The following is a 27,751-nucleotide window of genomic DNA, read 5'->3' as shown; positions in this document are numbered from 1 at the left end:
TCCCCGCGGCGGGCGGCTGCACCCTCGCCGGCGATGCCTTATGGCTGGGGAGCTTAACTGGGCCTGCCAGGAACTCAGAAATCTAAGACGACATCTATAGACTAGCCCTTTTCCCTGCCCTCACTACCTATTTGATTAAAAAGTCTCTGTTGTGCTAACTGCAGATGATTTCACTGCAGAACATTTTGACATGCAAATGATAGCAATTAATGCCTTTGAAACAATTTATGATTTCCGGCCTACTTCAACATGTATTAGCATATACCTGGTTTCTTTAACATACACTTTGTTTTTCCAAAACCACAAACATAGTTGCTGGAATTTCATGTGGAAGTGCTTAAGGGGTTGAAAGTTAACACCTTTGTGAGCTGAGCAGTCTCACAGTTGCTGCTAAACAAAAGCCTCTTTGTAGAAGCTTTCTCGAAATGTTTTCTTAACATGTTCCAAGTAGTTTTAGGCAGGCAACTAAAGTAAACAAGATGTTACCATGATAAAAACACTTGTGAAAACATTACAGAGTGCACTTAGTAGTTTCTTTCACATAAACTCCCCTTCGTTTCATCAAAGTTAAATTCACGTGAAGCAGATCACTAGCATCACTGCGACATAGGATTGCAAGATCTCCCCAAAGGTCTGTGTCCCGCTTTTAAAGAATATATTTGATTTAAAAATGGTACGGCCATGATTAAGCACATCTAAACCACAATAAAATTTAAAAAAAAGAAAGGGGGGGGATAAAATCCTCCTCAGTTTTTTGCCTAGGATGCCTGTATACCTTGCTGAAAAAACCACCCTCCCTCCAGCAGGGATTTCCTGAACAACTTGCCCTGTAAGGGGCGTATATTTCTATCTGCAACGGTCTTTAAACACATGCAAATGAAATCAAGGATATAGTCAATTTTGAAGGAAAGTCGCTCCGTGCTACTAATTGCTCCTTTCGCTGCCGCCTGCGAGAGGGGCCCTGGTTAACACGCGAGACACGTGTGCCCCCTCCAGCCCTCACCTTGCGTCCCGCAGCTTGGCAGAAGGCCATCAGGTCACCACGGTGAGACTGGACTTGTTTTTGTTTTTTAGGCTCGGGGAGTATTCTGGAGCACGCAGGGCGCTACTGTTTCATTAGGCTTAGCAGCAGCCCCTGCTGCTATCAGTTACCTCTACCTGATACCGCATCACATGGTAACCAATGGCCGATGGATTAAAAAAAAAAACAAACCCCAATGCTAAAACTGCAACTTATTTCAAAAAGAAATAGGGAAATAAACGTGTACAATAGCCTGTGTATCTGCTGGTTCTGATAAGCATCCTCCTGTTGGCTGTGAGTGAAAGACAACTAGGATCGTTATTTGTACAGTATTTATCTTTGAAATCAAGGGCCCTGTGGTGTACCTCACCTTGGGAACAAACACTACAGAACGATCACAGAAGAGTGTCAAATCTCTGGTTTTGATTTACCAACAGTTATGATATTTCTTCCTCAGGAGGAAAAGAAATGAACCATGTTTTAGACCTGCGAGTCCTTTTTTTTCCTCCCTTAACTGTGGAATCATTTTATTGGCATACAGGGCTTTCATTCCACCTGCAACTTCTCTTTGCTTTTTCTAACGGGCCTTTTTACCAAGGTAAGTGAAATTAAGCAATGCTCAATTGATACACAGGCTGTATTTCACTTGGTAAACAAGAGCTTTTCTCTTGAGGGGACTGTCAAAGGAGCTGCACAGATTATACAAGTACCAGAAAGAAACTTCAAGCATCTACCTGTTATCTTTTCACTGAGTAATGAATTCTGATAAATGGCAATATAATTTAAGGACGGATGCTCCACAGGAGACTTGGAAGGCTACGGTCTCATTTCATGAAGCCACGCTCACATCCTAACAGTGTCAATACGCTGCTCGGGGACATTCATGTCTGCATTCATTCTGGGTTAAATATCACTACGAACAATAAGACTTTGTCTGGACACTGCAGAATTTGGATAATGAGAAAATTTACACGAGCTGATGGGTTTAAGAAAGTCACACGAAATACTTCTGTTGAAAGGTTTCAATGGGGCAAAAAAAAAAAAAAGAAGAAAAAGAGACTGACGATAAGTAAGTGATAAAAGAACCAGAATTGTGCGAGCTGGGAGTAGACGGAGCAGCTTCACATCCAGCCTGGGCTGGTAATGGTTTTCAGGTTATTCCTACCTATCGATTGCCTCAAGTATCTCCTCCAGGTGAACCGGTGGACTTGGTCTACTTACTGAAACATCTCCAAAATACCATATAAAAATCAATCTTGCCTCTACCCGTGCTGTGCGACTTAAGGGCTGTATTTTCTACGTGTGGTCACATCAAGCAATCCACTGCTCTGTAAGAAAACTCCCTGACACCAACAGATCTAACCTGGAGCAGGGGACTAGCAGAAGCAGCAAAGGTGGCATAATCTGACTTTGTGTGATTACACACGTTATTCCAAGATCTAAGGCTACCAAAGCGCCTTCCCCTTGCATTAAGTGCAATAAAAATTAGAGTTGTTTTAAAGGTCTAAATGCTATAGTATGGCATATGAATATGAATGAGCTGGCAAGTATACAGAGATTAGCATTTATTTCACTTAAGTGAACAACAGGATGAATTAAAAGAAATGAGGCCACCCTTCACAGAAATTTATGACTAGCACCTTCTTATTTTGCAATCCTTTTGTAATGAGAACCTTCTCATTACTGTACCATTCCTTACTTGTAACGTATGTTTATGCTAGGACTAGTGCTGCTTCTGCTGAATTCAGCAGGGTTTTGCCAGTGGGAGCAGAACTGGCCCATTCTGTTCTGAGAGCAAAAACCTATCTGTGTCATCTAACATCATCCAACAAACATCCTCTGCTTGCTGTCGCCTTCCCTCCCTCACATAAAGATCCAGGGAACTACCCCAGAAGGAGTGGCTACGGCTGATACGTTTTGGAACTAATTCTACCTATCCATCCTGAAGAATCCCATGTTTTTATGTGGGCTAACTTCATGAGAACACCACCGTAAATGGGAGTGGAATTTGTCCCTTTGTGCATTTAAATCGTAAACATTGCTTGGGCGGTTGATCTTTTGCGATCTTACAACCACATAGCCATGGTACTTGAGAAAAGATCAGTGCCCAAACCTTCAAGAACCTGGACGCACCCAAAGCATACGTGTACCTGGTGATCTACCCAGGCAGGAAACTCTCTTGTGATGGGAACACCTTTTGCTCCAGCTCGGAGGGGTGAGGCTGATGGTTTAGCTGCGGAGCAGCCATGTGCAAGTTGTTAGAGCTCTGCCGGTCCTTCCCTGCATCGGGATGCACGCATTACCACATACTAGTCCGTAATGCACTGTTTATGCAATGTGTAAAACTGTGTTCTTTGGCAGCAGGGAAAGGTCTGCAGCAAACTGCAGGGGCCCAATTAATATAATTATAGTTTATTTTTAGTAGTGTAGACTTTGTTCATTAGTTACTTATTTGACATAAATTAAATTTCACGTGATGTTCTGCAATTCTCTGTTCAATTACGGAGTTAATTTAAGACTATATTTCTAAATTAAAGTGAAATCAAGGTTAAATCAAGGTTGTATTGTTTACATTATCAATACTGCAACTTAAAAATTGTTTAAATAAATTAAAAAAAAAAAAGGCTGCGGAACTGCAAACACTCTATTTTACGGTAATACACTGAACAAGACCGTACTTTCCCCATGGGGCTAATTTACTATCCCCTGTTAAAACGTTCTTGAGCCTGATCCAAAAGCCACTGAAGTGAAAGGGAGCTCTCTGTTGACTTCAATGGGCTTTGCATCAGGCCCACGGTGAGTGACAGCACACAAAATTCCAGGGCATGCTTTCTGTACAATGCAAGTGCCAAAAAAACCATCCTTACTTTAGAAACGACTGGAAGTCTTCACATACTGCTTCACAGCCTGGCCATTTGCATACGCCGTGTCCATAGAGCGGATGGCTGTGTGAGTGCTCCTCGTGGGATAAACTGGAGGAGAGAAAGAGAAAAGAGAAAAAGTGGCGTAACTTGAAGGTGCTGCGCCAATTAATCTGCACAAAGACTCTTAAGAGCAGCAAACAACAGATCCTGAAACATCCCTAACATCTCACGGTACCCACCTGACTCTGCCCATGGTTTTTCAAAACAGAATTAAATACCATTTGCAGTGCGAAACATGTCATTCTTACTTAGCTATCCTCCTACATTTCATTCATTAATTAAAAGCTTTGTAAAGAATTTAAATTAACATGGACGGGGGAGAACTCATTTGACAGACCTGCTTAATATCCTGCTTGATATTTTGCTAAGAAATTTATGAGCATTGCATATTTACAATTCAACTTCATCAGGAAGAAAAGTCATCTCCATGCAGCAGTGTATTCTTATAATACAATCCAACCGGACCTGAGGCTTTCCTCATCACTACAGAAAGAGGAAAAGCATCAAGTTTGTAGCCTTGGCTTTCCCACCATGTTATTTATTTACCGAGCTTTTTTTTCCTTCGGTTTCAACTTCGTTTGCGTTTTCCCCCGCCCACCCACCCACCCCCTGTTTCTTTGCACAAGTACAGCCACCTTATATCCCAGTACAGAAGGCTCACCCCTATTTTCAAATGCGAAATTCATCATAAAAAAAGAACCATGTAATCAAAGGATTCCTCAGCACGAGGGGTTAGTGGGGGCTATTAACCTTGCTAAGATTTGGCAGGAACGTCACAGAGCTTCCTAACTACTGAAACCAGGGTTAAAGAAAAAAAATTCGTATGAGCACTAAGGGGTTAATCCTTCAGCGGGATTCCAATCAATACGTAATGATTTGGCTGCACTGATCCAAGTCATGAGACGCTTTGATCCGGGCCATGTGGTGCTCAGGGAAATGTATCTGTTGCACTAACTGATGAACCATATTCTAAAATATCTTCCTTATTCAACTTCTGCATGGAAACTTCTTAAGTAAAGGAATTATTTTTGCAACAATTTCCATAACCTTAGATGACTTTAAAAATAAAATGTCAAAATAATATTGAAATCTCTATTTTATGCTCGCACACATCTATTTTTCATAGCAAATCTTTTTGCTACAGTATGCCTGTGCTGTATTATGAACTTCAAACATACACAAAGGATATGAACACATACCAGCATCTAGGTGTGGCTTTTATGACTTATTTTATCCTGGATTACAGGTAATGTTATGGATGAACGCCTACTTTTTGCCATTTTACTTTTACATACACGCAGAAATGATGTTTATTCTTGTTCTCTAATATTATCTGCCTGCATACTTTAACAAAAGTTGTGTTCTTGTATTGTTTCTGATGCACTGGACAGCAAGATCACTGTAGAAAGTACCTCTCAGATGTTATTCCAAACGCAAAAAAGTTGCAAGAGAAATTCTGGTCCAGATTCTGGCACTTTTGACTTTAGGTCCAATAAGAATCTGAAGATAACGGAAGGTGGTTTTTTTAAACTATTTTAATTTGTTTTAATTAAAAAAAAGGTACGAATCTGACTGGAAAAGGTATTACGAGTTGTACATGACCCTAAATCATTATTTCATTAAAATCTTATTTTTGGTTGTTTACAAATACTACTTGAAGCATAAGTGTATATATATGTGCAAGGTGACTTCCTAAAATGTCCTAAAAAACCTCGCTGTAGGTGAAGAGACAAAGGCCTTTTCTATAAGGGAGTATTGCACTGGTTTGACTCTATCAGTTTTCTAAAAATGTGCAAGTGGGGAGAAGCTCTAGCAGTTATGTTTTTAAAAGAACAAAGGGACCAACGCATTCCTTGCAAGGAAATTAGAAAAATGCTGTACCCCATGTTTCCTCAGCTGAGGAAGAAGGAGGATGGCTGAAGGAACACCATCCACCCAGGCCAGACAGGCAGATGGTCAAACGCCCTCCATACACACTGGAAAAGAATCATTCCAAAAAATAATGGATTTTATCATCTGCTTCCATACCTTAATAGAGCAAAGGGTGAGAAAGTAGGCTTTCACGTTAACACTCCATTAAAGTCCATGAAGAATACATATGAGAGTTACGATTTCAGTGTGTTTGGCAGAACCCGGGAAAAAAAAATTTCATCGTGTTACTTTAGACAGCACGCGTTACCCGTGCACCAGGATGACTGCAGAAACACCGCATGACGCCAAGTGAGGAGTCAGTCCCCTGTGGGTTTTAAGCACTGTAAATCTCATTATAATATCAACAGGAGTCACATGGCTTAAACCCCCAGCAGGGTTTTTTAAAGTTTCTCTGTGAGAGCCTAAAGGCCATGGCCAAGTCAACGGAAAGAGCCCTACCGAGATTTGTATTTATTTTTTAAATCCAAGTGCAAATCTCTCTTCTTTCCAGGGAACTTGCACAAGACAAGACAAACTATGTAGGACATGATACCCCGGTGTTGTGTCCAAAGAAAATGATGGAATGACCAAGTGAGTATCAAACTGTAAACGACGCTCAGGATGTCAAAGTCTAGTGCTGTCAATAACCAGAAAGATTGGTGTTGACTGTAAACAGGAACTTAAAAGGTCATTTTGCTAACACAATGCTAAGGGTAACATACTTAACACCTACGTATAGCTTCCACTGCCACTCAACAAAGCAGAGCAACTACTTCAACTTACCAAAAATAGACACTTCAAAAAGAAAAAAAAACAACCCTCAGTATTGAAAGACAAATGCAGGCATGCTCTGTTGGCAGCCCGTGCCTTTCAGAAGACAGCTACTCCCATCCTGCTGGGGGGGCGGGGGGGGGGAGCGGTTCAGCGGTGCCTTTCGGTGACCTTTAAGTGTCAGTATCAGATTACTGCTATTTTATCCACCCCACTTTTGAAGATATTATAGATTGCCACTTGTTCCCTGATAGAGCCTTAAGAAGCACCTCAAAACAAAACAAAGAGCGAGTTTATACAGAAGCGGATGTAACGCACAAAGGGTGCCAGTGGACATGAATGGAGAACTCTGTTGAACTGATCTAAGTACTCACTTTGTTTGAGCAAAGGGAGGTAGAAAATGAAGATTTTAATCCAATACATAAACAAACAGCTTTGTGGGCACAATGCAAACCTATAATCTTAAATTGTTCAATGATATTTTGTCTGCATGCAAGCACAGTTTCTGGAATCTGGATGCAACCTTGGTCTCGCTGCCGGAGACAGACTTGTAGAAGATCTGAGCATTGGCAAGCAGAAGCAAGTTTTAGGTCTGTTTGATTTCTAATGACACATTAGAGTAGGTGTTTGTTTCTGTCACCCTCTCCTTCCCAGGAACGCACAATTGTGGTTGAGTACTGGTGATGCAACACTACTTAGTGGAAGTGATTTTATAACAAGACATAATTTTCATGGAGGTGAAGGAATAAATGATGTAAAAATCAAGATTATGTGGTTTTTTTTTCTCCTCATAAGGCATTTGCATACAAAATACTTAACACAATACAATTATTTCCAAATAATGCAATAGTTCAGCATTATTACATCGAAGTACAGCAAATAAGCCTCTGGCAAGTAAAACGTCTTGCGTAAGTCAGCTAGTTCATGACATACGACAGAGTAACGAAATCCATGTGGGAAGCTGAAAGCTGCGTAAGTGTCCGCTTATTTTCTGCTGCCTCCAGCCCCGTTTCCAGTAAGGAGGGGAGGGGTGAAGGGCCAGGCACTTCCACAGCTCCTCCTGTGCTTGCTGGATGGAGGAGAGGAGTTTTTACCTCTGCCTTCTTCGGCCTACGTTGCTTCATAACCCCAACGATCTCCAGAGGGTCTGGAAGCAAGCTCACCACCTACCCCGAGAGGGACAGCTGTCGAAGCTGGTGCTTGCACAGCCCCACTCACCCGGATCACTTCAGCCATTTAACTTTTGGAATCTATCTGCTGTGCTACAGCATCACTGAAAAACCACACCCTGGGACACCAGAGCACGGGACACAGAGAAACCACACATAGCTAAGCCCCGATGGAGACTAAAAATGACAGTATACCCCAAAGCGAGACGGGAACCCACTGGGATTGGGGAACATAGTGAGCAAAGCACTAGCATGAAAGCTACCCGTGCTGCGTGGTTTAATTCAACCCATACTTACTAACCGTGTGAAACTGGGTACCATGCTCACACACGCTGGCAAAAGTGTCACGGGTGGATATAATCAGCTAAGCAGAAGCCTCGGTAATAGTACTTCTGCCACACAGTGGACCATATTTTAAATATTCATGATGCTGACACACTTCATATTCCACTCTCTCTCCCTCCCACATCTGCTTGGGCCAACGATCTTTGCCAAAACACTGGGGGAAGTCAGTGATGTAGAGAAGCATCCTTGATTTTGCTGTTACAGTTATGAAGCATCTGCTCACGTTCTAACAGTGTGGAGAACATGCCTGAGCCACCTGCACACTGGAAAAAAAAAAAATCAATACTATGTCTCCTGCTTTCCCCTTGGAAGGGGTTTGAGCAGAGCACCCACAGAAACTGCAGAATTGCCTTTTTTTTTGCTGTTAAATTTTATTTTATTTCCCAGGGGTAACAGAAAGTGACCTCATCTTTGCCAGCTGCCGTGACACCGATGTCGGTGTATGGTCCAGGCCGGAGCACGGGGCTCAGTCTCAGCCCGTATCTCCCCTGGGTCTGACGTGGACAGCACAGCTGTTGAGGCAAAATGCCGTGATTTTGGTCTAGTACAGGAAGAGGAGACACACAACGGGGAAGCAACACAGGTCTCCCATATTTGTGACTACCCAGTGAGCTTAGAGCTCATCGAAAGGCACCTACGGAAGAAAGTTGGTGAAAATATCGTAATTCTCTGAGTCAGAAACACTCCCTGTATTTGATTTAAAATCAAAACGGAAGCAGTAATGATTAAATCCTTGTACCAACTGTACTCAAATGCAAGTTCCTGCCTCCATGACAGAATCAATTGAATAAAGATGTGTTTTGCAGTGAAGCTGCACTGGTGCAAATCCCTCTGAATTCTTACTAAAGCAGCTTAGCACCCCTTTCCTCTCTAAACTGTGAATTAAAAAATTTTAAAAATTATAATAATTAAAAAAAAAGTCAAGGAAGGTATTAAGCCATATACTGAAATGGACTACTTCTAGGTATTAATGCTTCCATCCTCAGTAACTGCCCAGAAAGCAGGCATTTGATCTGAACAGAGAATTGTCTGAGCAGGGTAGATGCCTCTCCACCACTGGATAAAGCTCAGCAGAGGGTCGTGGGCCATCGGGAAAGGTGGCATTTGATGTGTGTGGCCAGCGGCAGCTCTTCCTAGAGCTGGCTTGCATATTTTCAGTCCACATCCAGACCTAAGTCTAGAAGAAGCTCATGTTTTACATCAAGCCCTATTGGAAGTAACAGGAGTGGTATATTACATTTTAAATGACTACACCAATTTAAGACAAATCAGGTTAAAACTGCAGCCTACAGGCTGAAATCCTGTCTTCTAATCGGTGTGCAGTAACTTGTAGTATAAGGAGGAAAAAAAAGCTGAGCCATAGCATTGCTGTTGTAACAGGCGGCCAGCAATGCACCCCGAATCACCGCCCCCCATCCTTATGCTTTTTGTGGCACTACTCTCCAAATGCCTGTTGCAAGGAAAGTGCTGGAGCATCTGCAGCGAGATTAAGACAAAATCTGGCTAACAGTCCCCTTCTCTTCTACCCCCATCCCCACTGCAAAGAGTATAACCAGACTGGATAATTATACGCATCATCTTCTGGTTTTGATCTGTGCACTGATGGTTTGGATTATTAATCAGCATTATGATCCTCCAGCACTCGAAGTACTACGTACTTCTTCCAGTGGCATCCCCTCTTCCAAGCCCGCAGCAGAACTGCCACGGGGCCCAGACAGCCACTACCCAACACCCTTTCCTTGGAGAAACAGAACGTATTTTCAGACCATTTAAAAGAAATGCCCATTGCAAAAAACCCCCAGTACTGAATCCATCACTTATCTCAGGTGGAAGTTCCATTCCTGCACTTGAATTAACGAGTTTCTCTACTATTTTAAACCCTTATTTTTTCATTTCAACCTTGTGCTTCGGTACTGTAGTGAAAAGTACATCAAATATACCCAGACGCACATGATTTGAAACGCTGGATTTTAAATTCCAGCACTGCTAACTAATGAGAACAATTTTTTCCCTCTTCTTCTTTGTAGCATCACTTCATGTACTTACATACCATAATCACATCCTCCTAGAGCCTCTATTTTTCCAGGGTGTAGATCTTTAATTCCCTTTAATCTGACTTCATAGCCTATTCCCTCCAACTCCTTTATCTTCCTAGCTGCTCTCCTCTATATTTGCTCCAGCTTCTCTTTATCCTTTCTGCAAGAGAGTGGCCAATTGTACATCACACTCTCAACGTGGCTTAACTGGTTTTGCATAAAGTCAAACAGGAAAAAAGAAGGACTCGGATGCAACACGCATGTTTATGCCTCCCATGACTGCATTTACCTTTTTAACTAAGACATGGCACAGTGTCCCACCTTAATTTCTCAACCCCGATTATGCCTCAGCCGTTTCCCACACGAGTGATGCTGAGCAGCTGACGTGTCGTGTCAAACCAGCAGTTTGGAATTTTTATTTCCTAGCTGGGCTACTTTCTACTTATCCCTGCTAAATCTCGTTTTATTCCTCTCTGAACAGACTCCTAATTTATTCAGATGAAAACGGACTGATTCAGTATCTTAGTTTAATTAGGGAAAAAATGTGATCCTACCAGTTTCTTGGATTTTGGGTTTTTGTTTTTGTGGTGTTTTTTTGTGGTGTTTTTTTTTTTTTTTTTCCTTAACCTGACTTTCAGCACAGCAATCCCAACCCTCTTACACACCCAATTCGTATGGCAGAGGGAGGTGGCAGCAGCAAGGCTTTGGCCCCGATTCAGCAACGCTTTTAAGAACACGTGCAAGTTTAGAAACACCGGATTAGACCTTGGACTTGACCGAGATTGAGGTGTAAAATTACAACCGTACATACATACTTTGTAAAAAGATCCTGTTTGCCAACCTTATTACTGTAATTTATATTCTGTTGTTACATTTAAATTTATAGTAAAAGAAAACACTGAGAAACAAGATCTATTCTTGTTTAACAAAATCATATTTGGTTACATTGAGAGCTGAGGCAAGTCTTTCACCCTTATGTAAACGGGCCATACGTCAACAAATATGATTAACAGGGATTATTCACGTCAGTATTTTTTACCCCTGTCCCACAGGCACAACAAAACCTGTGCAGAAGGTGACTGTCACATCACATACCGCCTGGCAGCTCGCTGGGTGAGCCTTCACCCACCGCATACCCCTGCAGCAGCTAGGGAGGTGCCCTTTGGGAAAATGTTTATTAAAAAATAATTAAGATAAATAATGACTCCAAGGGAGAAATACAGCTAAAGCATTGAATTCTCTCTGCCACATGCTTTCCCTCTGAAGAATGCTGTTTAAAAAAAGGCACTAAAATCGAGAGGACACAAGCCTCCTTCCCCAGGGAAGCGTGCTGAATCATACAGGTAGTGTAAATATCATATGCTGCTGCAGGTGCTAGGCATCTATTTGCTTGTGTTTACTAAAAGGCATAACAAATAGTCACTCTAAAACAGAACAACGTTTGGCATCAGAATGATAGATACCAGAGCAGCCGTAAATCATGTTCACTTGTTTAGATTTGAACCGCTGTGCAACGCTAACACTTTAGTCCCCCTTTCTCGGAGAGCCCCTTTGCTGTGATTTGCCCCTTTCGGGGGCAGCCACCAGTTCCTGGCTGGGCAGCATCGCAATGCACGATACTGAGGGGCTCGGCATCCTTCCCAAGTACGGCACATCCAAGAAAAAACATGCAAAATAAAAAAAAAATTGGGAGAAAAAAAAAAGGAAAAAAAAAGTAGTAAGAAACAGACTTGCGTGACATGTATGGCCAGCTAACATCGTTTACAGCTTTGCAACTTCTGAGTTAATTCACAGTATAAACAACGAGGAAAATGTTTCTTCCGAGCAAGACTTCCTGTAAACTGTTCATTAGAGCGGCGCTGGGCGCAGGGCTGGTGCACCTGCTGATTAACCATGCGCTCCAAGAATAAACAAAAACCAAAGCCAGCGAGATTGTTCTGGAATTTGCTCAGAGCTGATTTTTCTTCCCCCATGTTATAAATTGGATTCTACAATAAAACAAACAGCAGAACATAGGTTGCCGAGAGTTAAAATCTACTTTTTACACTACATTGACCACAGCACCCACAGGCACAGCTACAATGTCTTTCTATGAATGGGACAGATTGCCATATGGATGCAGACACTGAACAAGCTGTACAACTCCTGGTGACAAGTGCCTAGGGGACTGTCCTATATTAGCACCACCTGTGCTGTGGAAATTGTGCTCCGTGTATGAAATGGTATTTAAGGGCCCATCATGATGTTATTTTTGAGTACACACAAAAAGGAAAATTACAGTTAAAAAGAATTCGCTGGCTAGCGGATCTGTTGCTCAGTTCCCCAGATCGTCTCCCAAAGGAACAGTTATCTTCTTTACTCACGCAGCCCAAAATGACAAGCTGCAACACATATTAGCAGTTTCCCTGCCTGGGCTTATACCATCGTTTTAATGAGGGGAAAACACTTTATAACATACATGTGTCTTTCCTGATCACACAGAAGAAATTACAGCCCTCCCACCATAAAAACACCAGCTACATGGAAAAACACCCCATGGCATCACACGAATGCAGCTCCAGCAGCAAGCAACGCAATATACTTTCTCCTTGGGCTCCTTCGCCCACCGCTCAGTGTGCGGCAGGTAGAGCCACAAATCCCGATTACCAAATTTCAACGTGCATCTCGCTACTTTGAAAAATATAAACCTGTCTGACTGACAAAAATAGAGCTCCAGATTAGCACAAGATGTCAAGGGAGGGGGAAGAAGGGAAAAGAGGTTTGAGCAGTACCTAGCTGCTCTACGGAAAGAGATTTCTCCCTCTCCAAACTGCAAGAAAAAAAAGGATGCCAAGAAAAAGAAAAGTAAAATAAATTGAATTAAAGAAAAACAGTTGTAAAGTGAACATTACAACCTGGGAAAAATGATGTCATTTTATTGAGAAGCTCGTTTTTTTTCCATTAAACCACAGTGAAACGGATAAAGTTTATACAGCTTAATGGTGGAGTTTTACTTTAAATGCTACTCAATATCTTAGCAGTACAATATAACATGATATAACAGCTGTCATACTAACTGCTCGATTTTTATTGAACAGCAGAGAAAATAGTCACACAAAAATCACCTAACTTCTCCTCTACTTTTATGGCATTTTCAAGGGTGTTTCTTTTCCACTCTCAGGCTGTGATATGTATGATAAAAAAATAACACAGCTCTTCATTAGCTCCCTGCTCAGCGCTTTAGGACAGTCAGATCTCCCGAGCAAATGCTGAGGAAGGACAACTTGCACACAGGAGGAAATAAAAAGAAACAGGAATCCACGGTGCAGTAAAACAAAAACAGGTCCCTTTTTAAGACTACTACATAAACACCTCTAATAAAAGAAGAGGACAAATTTTCATTGGACTTTAAGTATTTAGACAGGAATGTTTTAGTAAAAGTTTAACTGCAAAGTGCATGCAATTAACAGAAAGCCATCAGCTATTTCTCTGGTATGTAAAAATAGCATTAAGCTGTATTAAATGCACATGTAAGTATCTCAGTTGCAAGAAAAGGGAGGAGATATGCAAAGCACTCAGATATCAAACAATGATCTGTTGGCCAGATGGAGGAATAAAACAATACATATGCTAAAATTTGGAAAAGTTCTGTTAGGCGTCTGCCAAGGCTCACCCAATCTATTTTAAGTGCTTTTTGATACATTAGCTTAGTGTTTGGAGTCGTACAACCGATGGTTATTACACGGGACCAGAAAGCAGCGAAGCGTTGGTGTGCAGGAGCTCCCTGATGCAGGGGCAGCTTCCTGAGGACGGCAAAGTGTCAAACACAGCCCCCTTGTTCAGCAAAGGGCCACGCCAAACAATCACGGACTGGTAAACTTTGCATCTTTTGTAGGGAAAAACAAATAAACTAGAAAGAGTTTTCCAGGGTTTAGCGAAACAATTCTTGGAAAAGCGTAATTTGATTAAAGAGCTCCCGGGCCGACTGAGGAGCGAGCGGTATCGTACAGCTCATCTAGCAGAAGGTTCCTCAAGAACACAAGTGCTGCGGCAGACGGTAGGTGCGGGCAAAGCAAAGGATGCTACACACCCTAATCTGAAAAGCACCAACAATAAAAAGTGCCCAATAACGCTTAAAACTGAAGATTAGCAACTCGAGGTCTGAGTCACGGCTGATATTTTTTCAAAGCTGATTACACAGAGAAGTGACTCAGACAGGGAGAGCGGAGAGTAACTGGTGGTGATTCCTCTGGTGGGGGAGCAAGCGCCAAGGGATCAGGTAGCGGGATGCTTTGGGTTGTATCTGCACACAATAAATGCAGGCGGCTGGGCCAGCGCCCTGCGCCGGCTGTCGCAGCGTCACCATCATCGAACAGCCCACCCGGCCTCACAGCCATCGCACCCGTACGAGGTGCAACGAGAAGAAATACAGCAGCCATGTAGCGAGCGGGATGGTCTATGGGATATGGGCACCCAGGCTCGGCTCGAGCCTCTGGCTCCAACCTGGCTCTGCAGCAAGGAAGGTGCATGGAGGCACCTGAGCTGCTCAGACTGTGGGTAACAACATAAGGGTGATGATGGGGTTAGTGTACATGGAGCAGCCGAATACCTTCTGGGAGGAAAGGCCCCAGGAACGCCGACTACTTAAGGGAGAACGGGTTTGAGGTAACCCAGTCTAACAAAACTCTGCTGATGGTAAAGTATAATGAGCTAAAATCAACGGCACGGAGCAACTGAGAGGAGCCGATACGGATGAGCAGATTTGATGCTGGCACCAGTGCAGAACGAATGCCAGGGACTACACGGTGAGGCAGGCCAAGAGAGGATCAGGCCCGGGGAGCATATGGACTGCAGGCTGCATCGTTTCATCCCGAGCATTAATAATGGACCGAAGCCTGTACGTCTTAATTGTGCCGAATCCTAATGCCCTCATCTAAGGGCCTTGGGATTTTGATGGAGGATCAGCTGGAAGATGATCCTTCCACATCATCATGGAAGACAACAGTAAAAAACAATGCATTAAGCATAACCAGCAGATCAATGGTCTGCCACGCCATTCCTCTCACTTCCCCTCAGAGCCTTCCCCAGACTCCTTGCTTCCGCGACACTGGCAAGAAAAAGTAATTTAAAAATCCCCTTGTTTATCCCATCTATTCTTCCTGTGAGATGGCTACTTGCTTATGTGGAAGAACAAGACTCAGGCATGGTTGGGAAGGGTAAAAAGACAACAGGGGACAAACACAGGATTGCTGGCAGAGGGAGAAGGGTCTCTTGGACGTGCAGCCTTTACCTCCAACTCTTCACCTTACCTCTTGCAAACAGATGCATTTCCTAAATTAGCAGGTCTGGACCTTCACTACTTGTTTATGTACAGCCTCCATCCTGCTGCTGCTGCTGCAGGAGTCAATACAGACCGGTGCCAGGGAAGGGGCTGGCACACAGGCACCCGCACCACTCCACAGCACCCCCAGACCTCCCGGTTCAAGCCCAAGCAACCTCCCCTCACCACAAAGTGCCGATGAATTCTGCACCATTCTGCTTTTCCAAACCTACCCACGTCAAGAATATTCCCAAGCACGTAGGTTTCGGGATGCCCACTGCTCATCAGGTTATAAAGTTGGTAGTCACCTAAAGTGACTGGGCATCTGTCTCCTTTGGTTTGCTCTTTTTCTGGAGAAAGTAACCCAGCTTCCCCCAAATAAGCTGCAGTGGGATGAGATGGAAAGCGGGTACTGTCCCTGACATTTCTAAGCACAGCAGATGTACTTTACTGGCTCCTGTTATTTATTTATTTACCAGTGTAGAGAAAATGCTTGTTATTGAAGAAACCCAAATGCTGATAAGATGATGAGAGGTTTGCATGCTGGTTGATGGTCTCACTTTCGCTTATCCTGAGTGAATACAAGTATCTATAACTAAATATTTCCCTTAGGGTACTGATGACTGAGGTATGTTTATTGCATTGGGTGAATTTATATATATAATCAGCACAATAAACATTATTAAATTGTCTGAGTAAAATCAAAGCATGAAACACACAGTCAGTGCTGAATTCTAATGATGCTGAATGCCCATGATTGCACGGGAAAAGGATCTTAACAAGCCTTGATTTGAGCTTTGGCATCCGCCTCACAAATCACACGAAATGGTCTCTCTTTAATAGTGCTGAATATTGATAAATGTCTCTGCACGGCACAACAGGGAAGTTGGTCTCTATTGGCAATCTTTACCAAAGTGTGTTTTTTCCTTCTCTACACTCAAGGGTTTACCCTGAATGATTTAATTATAATTTTCCTTGTGTAAGACAAATTAAAGAGGAGAGTAGGAGTGTCATGCCAAAGCAGATTATTTATCTCCTTAACAGATTGCTGTGCACCAAACCCCAGAGCTGCTGCTGCCGCTACTTCTTACAGAAACTGGGCAAAATGTGGGACAAAAGCATAGATGTAATATACATTTAAAGCCCAAATAAATGAAAGCATTAACCCATTATTTATCGTTGGAATTGTTTTGTTCCTGAGAAAGCCATACACACAGAGCGCATAGAAACCAAGAGCAGTCCTGCAATGCTCCCTGGCCCATGCCCAGGCACGGAGGATGCCTCCTGCTTTCGAATGTATTTTTGCTTTTCAAACATCTGGGGGTGACTCCAGCCACCGGCCTGCCGTTTGCTTTTTTGCTATAAAGCGGAACTTTTTTTCTCACTTCGGCTCCAAGCGTGGCAGCCCCGCAGCGGCCGCTGTCACCGGTGGCACCGGAGCTGCGGCCCTGCAGCCTGCGCAGGACTACAGCTTTGCTGTACACAACCGTGAGGCCGGCCATGGCACGGCGATGCGTGGGCATGCCGAGCAGCCAATGACTATTTCGACTGCTATTTTAAACCTCTTGTTTAAAACCAAAAGGTGTTTTAACCCAAGATCTACAGCAGAGCTGCTGCTCGCCTGATGACTTTTATGCAGGTGCCTCTGCTGCCGCTTTGGTCAGCCAAGCGCCTCCTGTCTCACGGGTCTCGAGCAGCCTCGCAACCTGACCTGTGCGATCAGAAACCCCGTAAAGCACAGCCTGAACTGCCCCAGTGACATGTGCCAGAGATGACAGTGATGATAGCAACTCCCACATAACCCACTTGCCTCTTGCAGCCCACTCCTCCTCAAAAGCCCAAGAGGAAAAGGGGGGAAACAGCTTTACAGCACACCCTAAAAGTTAATGTTACCTGTATATGGTTATTTATTGCTGCTGGGCAGTCGTTATGATGTGGCTGTGGTTAACTGTCAGGACACTTACAGCTTTTACTGTGTGCTTTACACTGTTGTTTAAATCTAAATAAATAGCTCTTTGTTGTACGAGACCAAAGCTAACAGCCAGTTGCACGGAAGGTGCAGGAACGAGAGGAGGGAAGCCACAACCCAAAAACCTGCCTGGGCCAGCCCAAGCTGCGGACTGTGTGATGGGATGGGCTGACAGCTCCTTTGTGAGCCCTTCCAACAACCCCATCTGACCCAAGCTTGGGCTCGGGACCACCGCCACAAATCCGGTTGTACCCGCAAGTTCAGTTGTTGTGCTGAACCACCTGGGTACAAGAGCATGCACAGATTTGTCTCCAAGTCTAGCCAAGTCACGCTCCCACCGGACCCGTGATTATTTCCAGCCTTAACCTTTGCCGTGAAAAAATGACCAAAAACCCGCCCAGGCCTGCGCTGTTCCTTCCGTAAGTACGCTAAAATTTCGCCTTCTGTGGCCTTTCAAATACGCATCTGATGGCGGAGCACAGCTACTCTTTCCTCACTGCTCACTCACCACCCCGAACTCCCTGCCTGTAGATAAATACCCTTTCAAAAAGGAAGCCAGCGCAACACATCTCAACAAGAGGAGTTTCTGTGTCATATGAAATCCAGGCAGGCACCACGGTGCCTGATGAGACTGCAACAAAACCCTTAAGTGCATCAGTAGGCATTCTTCTGCGTGTAGTCTCCTGCTCTGCTTATGGATAAAGATGTAATTCAATCACTGCAGCAAATGGATGGCATAAACCTTCCATGTACCAAACAGAGGCAACATAAAGCAAAGTCTGTAGTGCTCTGATCTGTATTCCTAAATACATCTATTTTTGGTTTTTGATATTGTAAAGAACTCAACAGATAAGTAAGGAATGTATTATGGCAAGTTTTAACGATACAGGTATCAATTCAACTGCTAGGGATGTTAAGTTTTCTAACCTATGCAGTCTCAAACAATACAGTCGCCTATTTATGCCTTCCTAATTAATTTATTTGGAACTTTACTAATAAAAACATATGTATCGCCTTGTTTGTAGATCCCAATTGCCTCCAGGCCACAATTACAGGACTCATACACATGGATTTCCCGTTCTGCTTGAGAGCATACACAGAGAAAAATGTTACTTCAGAACAGATTCCTCTAATTCCGCTGCATTTCGAACTTAACAGCGATGGCATACTGTTCCCTCAGTTAGACTGCCATTAGCAGACAGCACGTGCTTCTGCTCAGTGAAAGAAGATCCATTTCGCTGCATGGGTTTTTGTTTTATATACTCGGTAAGAAAAACATAGATAAAAAATTTATTGAAAAGTCATAAACCCATCTTGTTCAGCTCTATATGCAGCAAAAAGGGAATTTAATTGTTTAATAAACATCAAACTGTTTTTAGTATCCCATGTAAGTCTTCATGAAAACCATGTCCTTGACACTTACATGCATTATAAATGTATACGCTGATGTTCCCCCACATGCCCTTGCAATAGATGTAAAATGATGCCTTACACACACAGTTCTTTGAACAGTGGGTGTGCTCTCCTTTAAAAATCTACCTATTCCCAACAGCACTATTTTCTTAATATTAGAAAGATATGAGGTATTTATATAGCTTCCCTATCAATCTACTTTCAGACCACCAGAAATATAAACTCTATGGCTTAAAAATTCCATTATCCTCTTTCTAATGAATGAAAGGAGGATGGAAAGACAAAGCCATCAGTTTCCATAAAATCCAGCTTTCACTAGTGTCTGCTATAACATTTCTAGATGGGCAAAGGGACTCTCCTGAATGCAAAGAAGCACTGCCCTCCCCAGTGTACCCACACTGCTTGTGCGCTCCGGAGACCCTCCTCCTCCTCCTCCTCCTCCTCCGCAGCCGGCGGCGACGCCGAGGCTGCAACAGGCACTGGCACCCACGGCCCGAGCTCCTCTGGGATCGTCTATCTCACCATAAGCAAAAGTTATGTTGTTAGACACGCCTCAGTGAAATCTGGGGGTGTAAAGAAACAAACCTGCAATAAAGCATCCTTTGGAATAAAGCAGAGCCCGCGCCGAGAAGCACGTCAACAGACAACCCCTGATTTAAGCCATTTCTTTTAACAATGCAAGCCTAGCAAGTATAAATTAACTCACACTTTTAAAAGCCAAACACCACCAGTTAGCTAATTTTATCAGCACTTAAAAAAAATCCACTTTGTTTTAGAGAACCCTGGTGAACTCAAGCCTATCCTGTCTTGTGAAAGCAGGTAAATACAGAGCAAAAAAAGGCGAACACGTTAGATGAGATGGGGCTCTGAGATTTGGCAGAAGAACGGGCGGTAAAACAGGCTGTACTGACCAACAGATTTTTTTTTCCCCCCCCTCACCTGCAGCGTGCAAACCTAAAGCGCATCAAAAGTAACACCACCGGGGATGCAACACTCAAAAAACCCAGCTTACTCTCTTCACGCTTCCCCCAGTGCGCTTATCCAATGCACTTCTAATTAGCTAATTGTGCCCACATTGATCCAATTAACAAGCCATAAAGATCTGCACAAAAGGAGCATATTCTGCCCAGTGGAGACTATTCAACCACGCCAAAATCAGACAGAGCAAGACGTGGAGGACAAAACCGAGGCCAAGGCGGTTGGCCACTGCTCCCAACAATTCCGCCATCATTTCGGCACGCTGTTCGGAGATGCTCACGGGCCGAAACCCCACCGGCACCTACCTCTCCCGTTTAGGAGTGTGGACCGATAGCTGTCCATTAGTTGAGGCGTGCGGGTTGATGATTAAGGAGGTCTTAGACGGCGCGGAGGAGGAGACGCAGGTGGTGGACAGGTCCAGGCTGCTGTGGTTGTTGCTGGCTGCCTCCTCCGCTGTGTGCGAGCTTGTCACTTCCTTCCAGAGCTGCTGCAGTTCTGTTGGAATCATGCCTGAAACAAACAAATTGGATAATTAAATCAATTAACAGCTAATTCGGCCGTCTTCAAACAGTAATTAAATCAAAGAGTCAGTAAACAAAGCCTAGTGTTAGTTGTGTGCATGTTTTTGCCCATGGTTTGGGTTTGCTGTTTTGTTTTTTTTTTAAATAACTAAAGGCTAATACTGAACCCTGCGCGTCTCTGCTAAATTTTCTGGTGCGACACCTGCAATACCTCTGTAAGGCAAAATCTGGGTGTGGGGCAGGGATGTCCACACAACAGGACACCCACCGCAAACTCCATGTTAATTATTATTTCTTTGTAATTAAAATTTCCAGAGTTCCTACTCAGGCAGAAATTGCCCCGAGCTCCCAGCAAGGCTGACAGCAAAGGCGGCCAAGGGCTACTCTGCAGTCAGCTGGAGAAATTTAATTATTTTAACTATACTATTTATTTTAATTTTTTTAAGGAAAGTTAATACTTCGTAACCTGTTTTAAAAAGAAAGGAAGGTCTTAGGAAAAAAAAAAACCACTCAGCTTTATTATTATGACAACACGAACCACAATATGACTAAGTTTTAAATGATGACAAATAGCTTTGTTATTAAATACAGTTTTTATTAATCACTTTCAGACATAAATTATGAATTCATATTGTCTTCCTGAAATGCTTTTCAAATTTTAACAGTCAAATTGATTATACTATGATTATTTCATTAACACACCTATCTTTCTCATTAATTTTGGTTTCTCGAACTGCTCACTTAATTGATGGATGTGTCTACTGAAAAACTGTATAACTTTCTATACAAGTAACACTATTATTACTGTCATTTCTTAGATCAATGCTAATGAGCCATTCAAAAGTAAAATGAAAACATAAAATAAGCTTCAAGAAATAACAATAATAATAATAATAAAATATATTTTTTAATTGCACTAAAATGGACACCAGGCTTAGGACATCGCATTCGATAAATAAGGCAAGTGAAAACTTTGCGAACTCCAGCGGGCCAAAGTGAAGGGGAGCCACGCGCGCCAGCGTGACACGGGCTCTCGCTGAGATCATGCTTTTGGAAAAAGCTTATGTCCGTGACATGATCAAACAAGTCAAGTTTCTCTCACTGAAGACTATTTCAGTGCTCTTCCAGAGAAGGCCATGGGAAAAAATTAGCAGTAGAGACGCAGCACTTAAATATTCAGGAGGAAAAAAACCAAAATCATCAAAGCCAGTGTCTGTGTGTTTTTAAAGAGGTTTCTCATCCCTGTGCTTCCAGATCACCACTTGGATGACTGTTCATTGTTTCAGCGTATTGTAGCACTGGAGCTATCCTAAGGAAACCTGCCATTTTCTGAGTGTATAGCAGCAGCTCACAGAGGCATGTATCTCACCAAACCTAAGGTATTGAAATAAAAAAAAAAAAAAAAAAAAGAAGGCAGTATGCATTATATTCATTTGAAACACATAATAAAAAATGCCAAGGTCTAAATTTAATTTATTTTTGTCATTTAGAATACAATGGATAGATAATCATCTCAACGTGATCAGCCAAACATCTTTACTTTGCTAAACTGTTAAAGATTTTAATTATGCTAGCTTTGGAGAGCACTGGTCTAATGAGGCGATAGACTCCAGAGAATCTAAGTGGTTAAGAACTGTGAAATGAGTCTGATAGGATTTTTTTATATTCACCGTGGATCGTTTGCATATCAAAGAGGAGTAAATTATTGCACGACAGACCAATAACCTTCCCCGCCTTTCTGAGAGTAGCATTAACAAAAACAGTTGGTCTCTGGTAACGGTTCACTACAAAAAAATGCTAAAATCCTTAAGTATCTGCAATTAATATATATTATGAAAGAGGCTTCAATTTATACATTAAGTGATCAGATATTCTTAGGACACATCCGTTTCTCTAAAGCCACGTCATTTTCCTTTCATCAGACCCAAATGCCAATTATATTTTGATGGATTTTGTCCCAAATGAGCATTTAGTTATTAGACATATTCAATTATTACTTGTCCCCTGAAATTAAACCTCTCAGCAAATTAAACAAAGAAAAAGGTCAGGACACAAGCCTATGTCCTGTTTTGCTGTATCGGGGCTATTATTTTCAAACACCTTGCGAAGTGACAGTGTGGGATGTATTTTTATCTAACACGCCTGACAGGACTGTCTGCGCACTAACAATTACCTGTAAGCACGGCTGACCCTTACACCACTGTTTACTCAATTGAAACAATAGTGAATAGACTTGTCTGTTGATGATAACATATTGATATGAGACCATATGAGTCGACACCTATTTTTATTTTCCAGAATAAGCAAATAGGGAAAGAATAACTGGGTGCTTTTCTTTTTTTTTTTTTCTTTTTCCTTGCCACCAACCCCTTATCTGGATTTCTGCAGGTTTTTAATGAAGAGACAGGCTAGCACCCGCTCTCCTCCCCCTGTACCCCTTTCTCCTCTCCCCTTCCCCTCTCCTCCCGGTCACTTCTGGATCTACTAATGCTTTATCCCAAGCAAAAGCTTGCAAGTGTTACAGCCATTAAAATATACTTGCACATAATATGTATACCCCGCTGCAGATCCTCTAAAAGTCATTAGGTTTGGTCTAAATTCCTATACAAGTGTAACTCACAGTAGCACCAACGACAACTGTAGCACACATTGACAGGAAAATAAAGAACATCTGGGGGGGTGTGGGTGTGTGTGGGTGTGTGGGGGTGTGCGTGGGGGTGTGTTGGGGGGGAAATGCTGGAGATAAGGAGGATTTCAGGCTGGGTGACATTAAATTGAAGAGTTAACTGTGATGTCATACGTGTCTGCACACAACCCATCACTTAAAAATGACCACATGGCTGACATCACTTGATTAATAAAATTTAAAAAAACCACCCTTCCTCCTCCTTCCCCAAATTTAGTTCTTTTAGAATAATTCTGGAGAGAATTCCTAACTAGCCTGTCAAACTGGGCAGCTGAAAGGTATCCTCATTACTCATCCAGCAAAATGGTTAAATAAAAGAATAGAACAAATGGTACAAGCAAGTCAAATAGATCCACGAACACTTGCAATAAATTATGTAATTTACCATTTAACAGTTTAATTTTAACAGCAAGACCTAAATTTTAAGTCAGATTCCCAGAACTGCGCTGCAATTACCTGAGATCGCTACCGCTGGTGCTGCAACTTCGGCCGTACCAGTAACAGGATTTAGACCTGAAACTGCCAAACCTACAGGAGCAATCAGGCACCCAGATGTCTCAGCCCTATTATTTTCACTCACTGGTAATCTGAAGTGTGATTTGCAGTTTCATTTTGCAGATACTAAAGATCTAGCTCTCGCAGCTCAGAACACTGCTGAAATGTGGTTTATTTTAAAATTGCTACTATGTACAGATGTAAAATCCAGATTATAGATGTGTCTAAATACGAAGCAGAAAAGATTACACAAATATAACATTAAAGGATGTGCTATTTTGTGTAAGACAATAGGCAAGCACTAAAAACTAAAATGAAACTACAATACCGCTTTAAACAATGTATTAGTTCTAAAAACATTAACAAAAAAATCACTTATGAAGTAGCATTCTCTCCTTAGAAACGTTTATTACTATTACAGATACTTAAGAATAAAAGCAAAATGCTTTTAACCAAATTCATAGCTACATTTACTAGAGGGATTATTTTTTTTTTATACGCACATTTCCAGTATTTGCCTCAGTCTTGCAAACTCTTCTGAAAACAAAAGGGCACGATATATGTAATTTTTTTTTTTTTTTTTCAAGTAAGAAGTGTACATTACCAATTATTTTAAACTATAGCCCTGGCTCTTCATTGCATTTTTCAGGACAACTAGTCCCCTTCATTATGAAAGAAAATGTAGGCACAGGTTTAAAAAATGTATGTTGTGGGGACAGCTGACAGATTACTGCTCACAAAACTCAATTTCCCAACCCCAGGTATCACCGGCTCAAAGACAGAGTTGCTCAACCTCTTTGTGTCCTTGTACCTCCATACCCAGGTGACCATGTTCAAGCAAGCAGAAAGTTGATTTAAACCTCATAATGACATCAGTTTTAAGCCATCGTCTCTCTGATAAAAAAAAATAAAATAGCGTGCTGTACTGCAACCTGCCTGAATTCTCAAGTTACTCCTCCTTCCCGCCGCCGAGTCCCCGGCTCCCGCCGCCCCCAACGCTCGCAGCTCGCTTCCCTGCAAGAACCAGCCCTTTCTGCTTATGTTTATGTCATCTCCAGCGTGCAAGGCGGCACCCCTTAGGTTTTAAATACGCTTCTCCGCGAGGACTAATAGTTACACTACCCTGCTAACCATATCAATCAATGCCACGACTGCTGAATTACCTACTGGTGTCTCCGATGTGTTACCGCACAAATTACACTTCATGCATCACCACATTCATTTCTTTCACATTACACATGAGCGTGTCTTGTCACTGCCCAATTGCCCTCCTTTGGACAGCTTAACTGATGTACTATACAATGAACCTTACCCAGCAAACTTAATAGTATAGGAGCTGTGGGAAAAATTAGAAGGGTTGAAGCTTGGGTCCGGTGGGTGCGTGGGAACAACCTGGGATGCTTCCAACAATAAATCTGAAGCGTAATTAACGCACGTTTCAACGTTTTGCAAGTATAAATGGCATTTTGTCTACATGCCCTTTTTCCTGGACTCGTTTCAGGCCTTGTCCCCACCACACCATGCCTTGGCAGTGCCTGACCAGCCACCACCCCAGGCCTGATCCTGCAGCTCCCAACCCGGCACCGCCTTCCCACGCATCAGCCTCAGACTCATGCACAGGCCTAGTCTAGACCAGGTATTCAGCTTTGGGATGCTGGAAAGCTAAACCGCGTCTTGCAGAGGGAGGTGGCAGGTCCCCAAAAGCCTAGCCTCTCAAGGCAGGAGTTAGGAGCTCAAATACCTTTGTGGGTCTGGAAAAAACAAGTCTAAATAAACCACGCCAGCTACACGGCAAAACAGACTCCACTCCCCAGTTTTGTCTCCCTTTACCCATGTAAGCTAATATTCACCAGGCACCTCGCTCTCCTTTTTGCAGCCAGGATGGACAAAAAAAGAGGGTGAAGAACAGAAGTAATTTTGTCCCGTCCCCCCCAGTTTAACTGAGTAGAGCTGAATATAAATCCATTATATAGTTTAGCAACTAGTAGCAGCCCTAAGGCTGCTCTGAAGAGCCCCAAATCATTCAACCTGAGCTGACCCACATTGCTGAGGTTATGGGGCAAGGGAAGGAAAAGGCATGATTATTCCGAAATATCAGCATCATGGTTGAAAGACATGGTCTTCCCCGAGCCATGCCAACTTCGAACAGTCTGCCTTAATCACAGCAGCCAGAGCTCAGGCACATCTGTTTAGATGTCCCAAGGCTTGCAGATGAACCAAGTTAAAAAAAAAAATATTAAAATATTCAAGGCAAGGAGAAAAAGAGAGAATAAAAACCCCAGGTTATAATCAGTATTATATCAGTATAATAAGTATTGTGATTTAAGTAGTTATTGCTTTAAATGTATATATATCTTAAAAGAAATAAATAGGGATTTCAGCAAAGCAGTAACTTCTTGCAGAGTGCAGGACTGAATAAAGATGTAGGAGGATCTAATTGTCAGTAACACCATTAAAATTAAACAGAGTTAATCCCAATTTGCCTCAATGGGGAGAGAGGAATGAAGCTACGACGTAGACAGGCAGTGAAATGAAGGCCGTGTAAACAGGCATGGAGAGGAGACACTGCCACCTCTCCCTCTCAGCTGCAGCAAAAGGCAATCAAATTTCTACAGTTCAGCAGCATGCGGATCAGAGCTCCTCTGCACCCGGCTCCTCGCTGGGCTGGAACCAGAAAGGGCCCAAATAACACATTAAAAAAGGAAAAGCTGGTCTCGCACTACCCTTAGCCACGAACCCAGCACCAAGAATCGATTAAGATGCCTCCTGTGAAGGATTTCAAGCTCAGATTAGTACAACCAGCAGCTTCGAGTCTGCCAGACTGGCTATAGCTGTGCAAATTGAATCCCAACTCCAAAGCGCCCGCCTCCCGCTAGCCAGAGCGGTCCACGATTTTAGCGTTGCCCTTCTCAAAAAATATCTTTATAATGCCCACCCTGCCTGTCAGGATTTTTCTGTGCTTATTATTTTATAAGCCTATGAGATCTCTGTCTCTCTTACTGAGTGACAATTTTTTGTGTGTGTGCGCGCACATGCTATTGCTTTGCCAGACAGCCGGCAGCTCCCAAACCCCTCACCTACCTTGTGCAAGGGGTTGCAAAGGCAGAGTAGGCTGGCCAGGCTGGATCGTTAGCAGCCCCTGACGCTGCAAAGACAGGAGGTGCTGCTGTTGCAACTGCTGCATCTGTAAGAGTTGCTGCTGAAAGGCCAACTGCTGCGTAGCCACCTGCTGTTGCTGGGGCTGGGGGAGAAAAAAAAGCACATTTGTTAATACACAGCAAAGCATTAACAGACGATTTAGGGGGCTCCTTGTCTCAACACGCTTCAACTGCTGACCTCAGTCACCCAAGGCAAGCTAGCGAGCCCACCACCCCATATCAAAGACCCCAAGACACGCTTAGGTGCTAGAGCTAACCACAGGGCTGCAGTCGATTCCCACCTCCTCCAGTGGTTACTTTCATCCTACCTAAACCCCTCCTGCCATCCCAATTAAAAATGTATGCCGCATTTCTTGGTCCACGCTACTGCATCACCCTGGCCCACGTGGTCGTGTTTTACCCCAGAAGTGGCTGCATTTCGGTGGTGGGTAAAGCAAACGCTGCTGGCAGCTGTTAAAGTCCTGGGTAATTCTTCGAGGCAAAGAACATGTATAACATGAGAATCACACCATGCGATCACATCACCATCAGACATAACGAAAAACAACCCTGCACTGTGCTCTGTTTGCTCATGCAAGCGTTGTCTCAACTATTAAGGCAACACGACTGGCTTAATTTATGGTATTTTATACTTACTCTCTCTTATTCATCCATCAAGCCCCACAATACTTTCTCTTACGTTCAGAATTATTCTGTGCTGTAGTTAAGGCTGCTACTTCTGCACTTTGAAAATTTTAATTATTCTCACTAGAAAGAAGATGGAGTTGCTTTACTCCACAGGGATGTGAACCTTGAACCTTCGAGGTGTAAAAGAACATGTTGCTTTTCTCACTACTGTACCCAGAGAAGCTTTTAACTACTCTGTTTATCACTTCTGACATAAATAAATGAGAAAAAATCAGACCTTTGAAGAAGAAAAACTTCATCTAATATTGTTAATTAGCCATGACAAACGATGAAATAACATTGTAAATCTTTCATAGAAACAGCCACTAGATTTTAATTACACACATTCATAATTTAGCAAACAACATCTTACTTGAATGTGAGTGTTT

General features: G+C 42.8%; 1 protein-coding gene across 22 annotated transcripts in view; it reads right to left on the bottom strand.

Annotated features, from left to right (window-relative positions):
• Positions 1-27,751, bottom strand: part of FOXP1 (forkhead box P1) — a 390,881-nt gene that overhangs the window by 43,360 nt on the left and 319,770 nt on the right. For all 22 annotated transcript variants that reach the window (XM_075095656.1, XM_075095655.1, XM_075095666.1 and 19 more), the window contains 3 exons: positions 26,620-26,779; positions 20,142-20,346; positions 3,889-3,993 (listed from right to left, as the gene is read on the bottom strand). In XM_075095656.1, coding sequence (XP_074951757.1) covers positions 3,889-3,993; positions 20,142-20,346; positions 26,620-26,779 — 470 coding nt within the window. The remainder of the gene's footprint in view (positions 1-3,888; positions 3,994-20,141; positions 20,347-26,619; positions 26,780-27,751) is intronic.

This window comes from Phalacrocorax aristotelis, chromosome 6 (genome assembly GCF_949628215.1).
Source record: "Phalacrocorax aristotelis chromosome 6, bGulAri2.1, whole genome shotgun sequence".
Classification (NCBI taxonomy): domain Eukaryota; kingdom Metazoa; phylum Chordata; class Aves; order Suliformes; family Phalacrocoracidae; genus Phalacrocorax; species Phalacrocorax aristotelis.
Note: the sequence above shows the minus strand (reverse complement) of the source record. Positions and strands in the feature narration are given on the sequence as shown.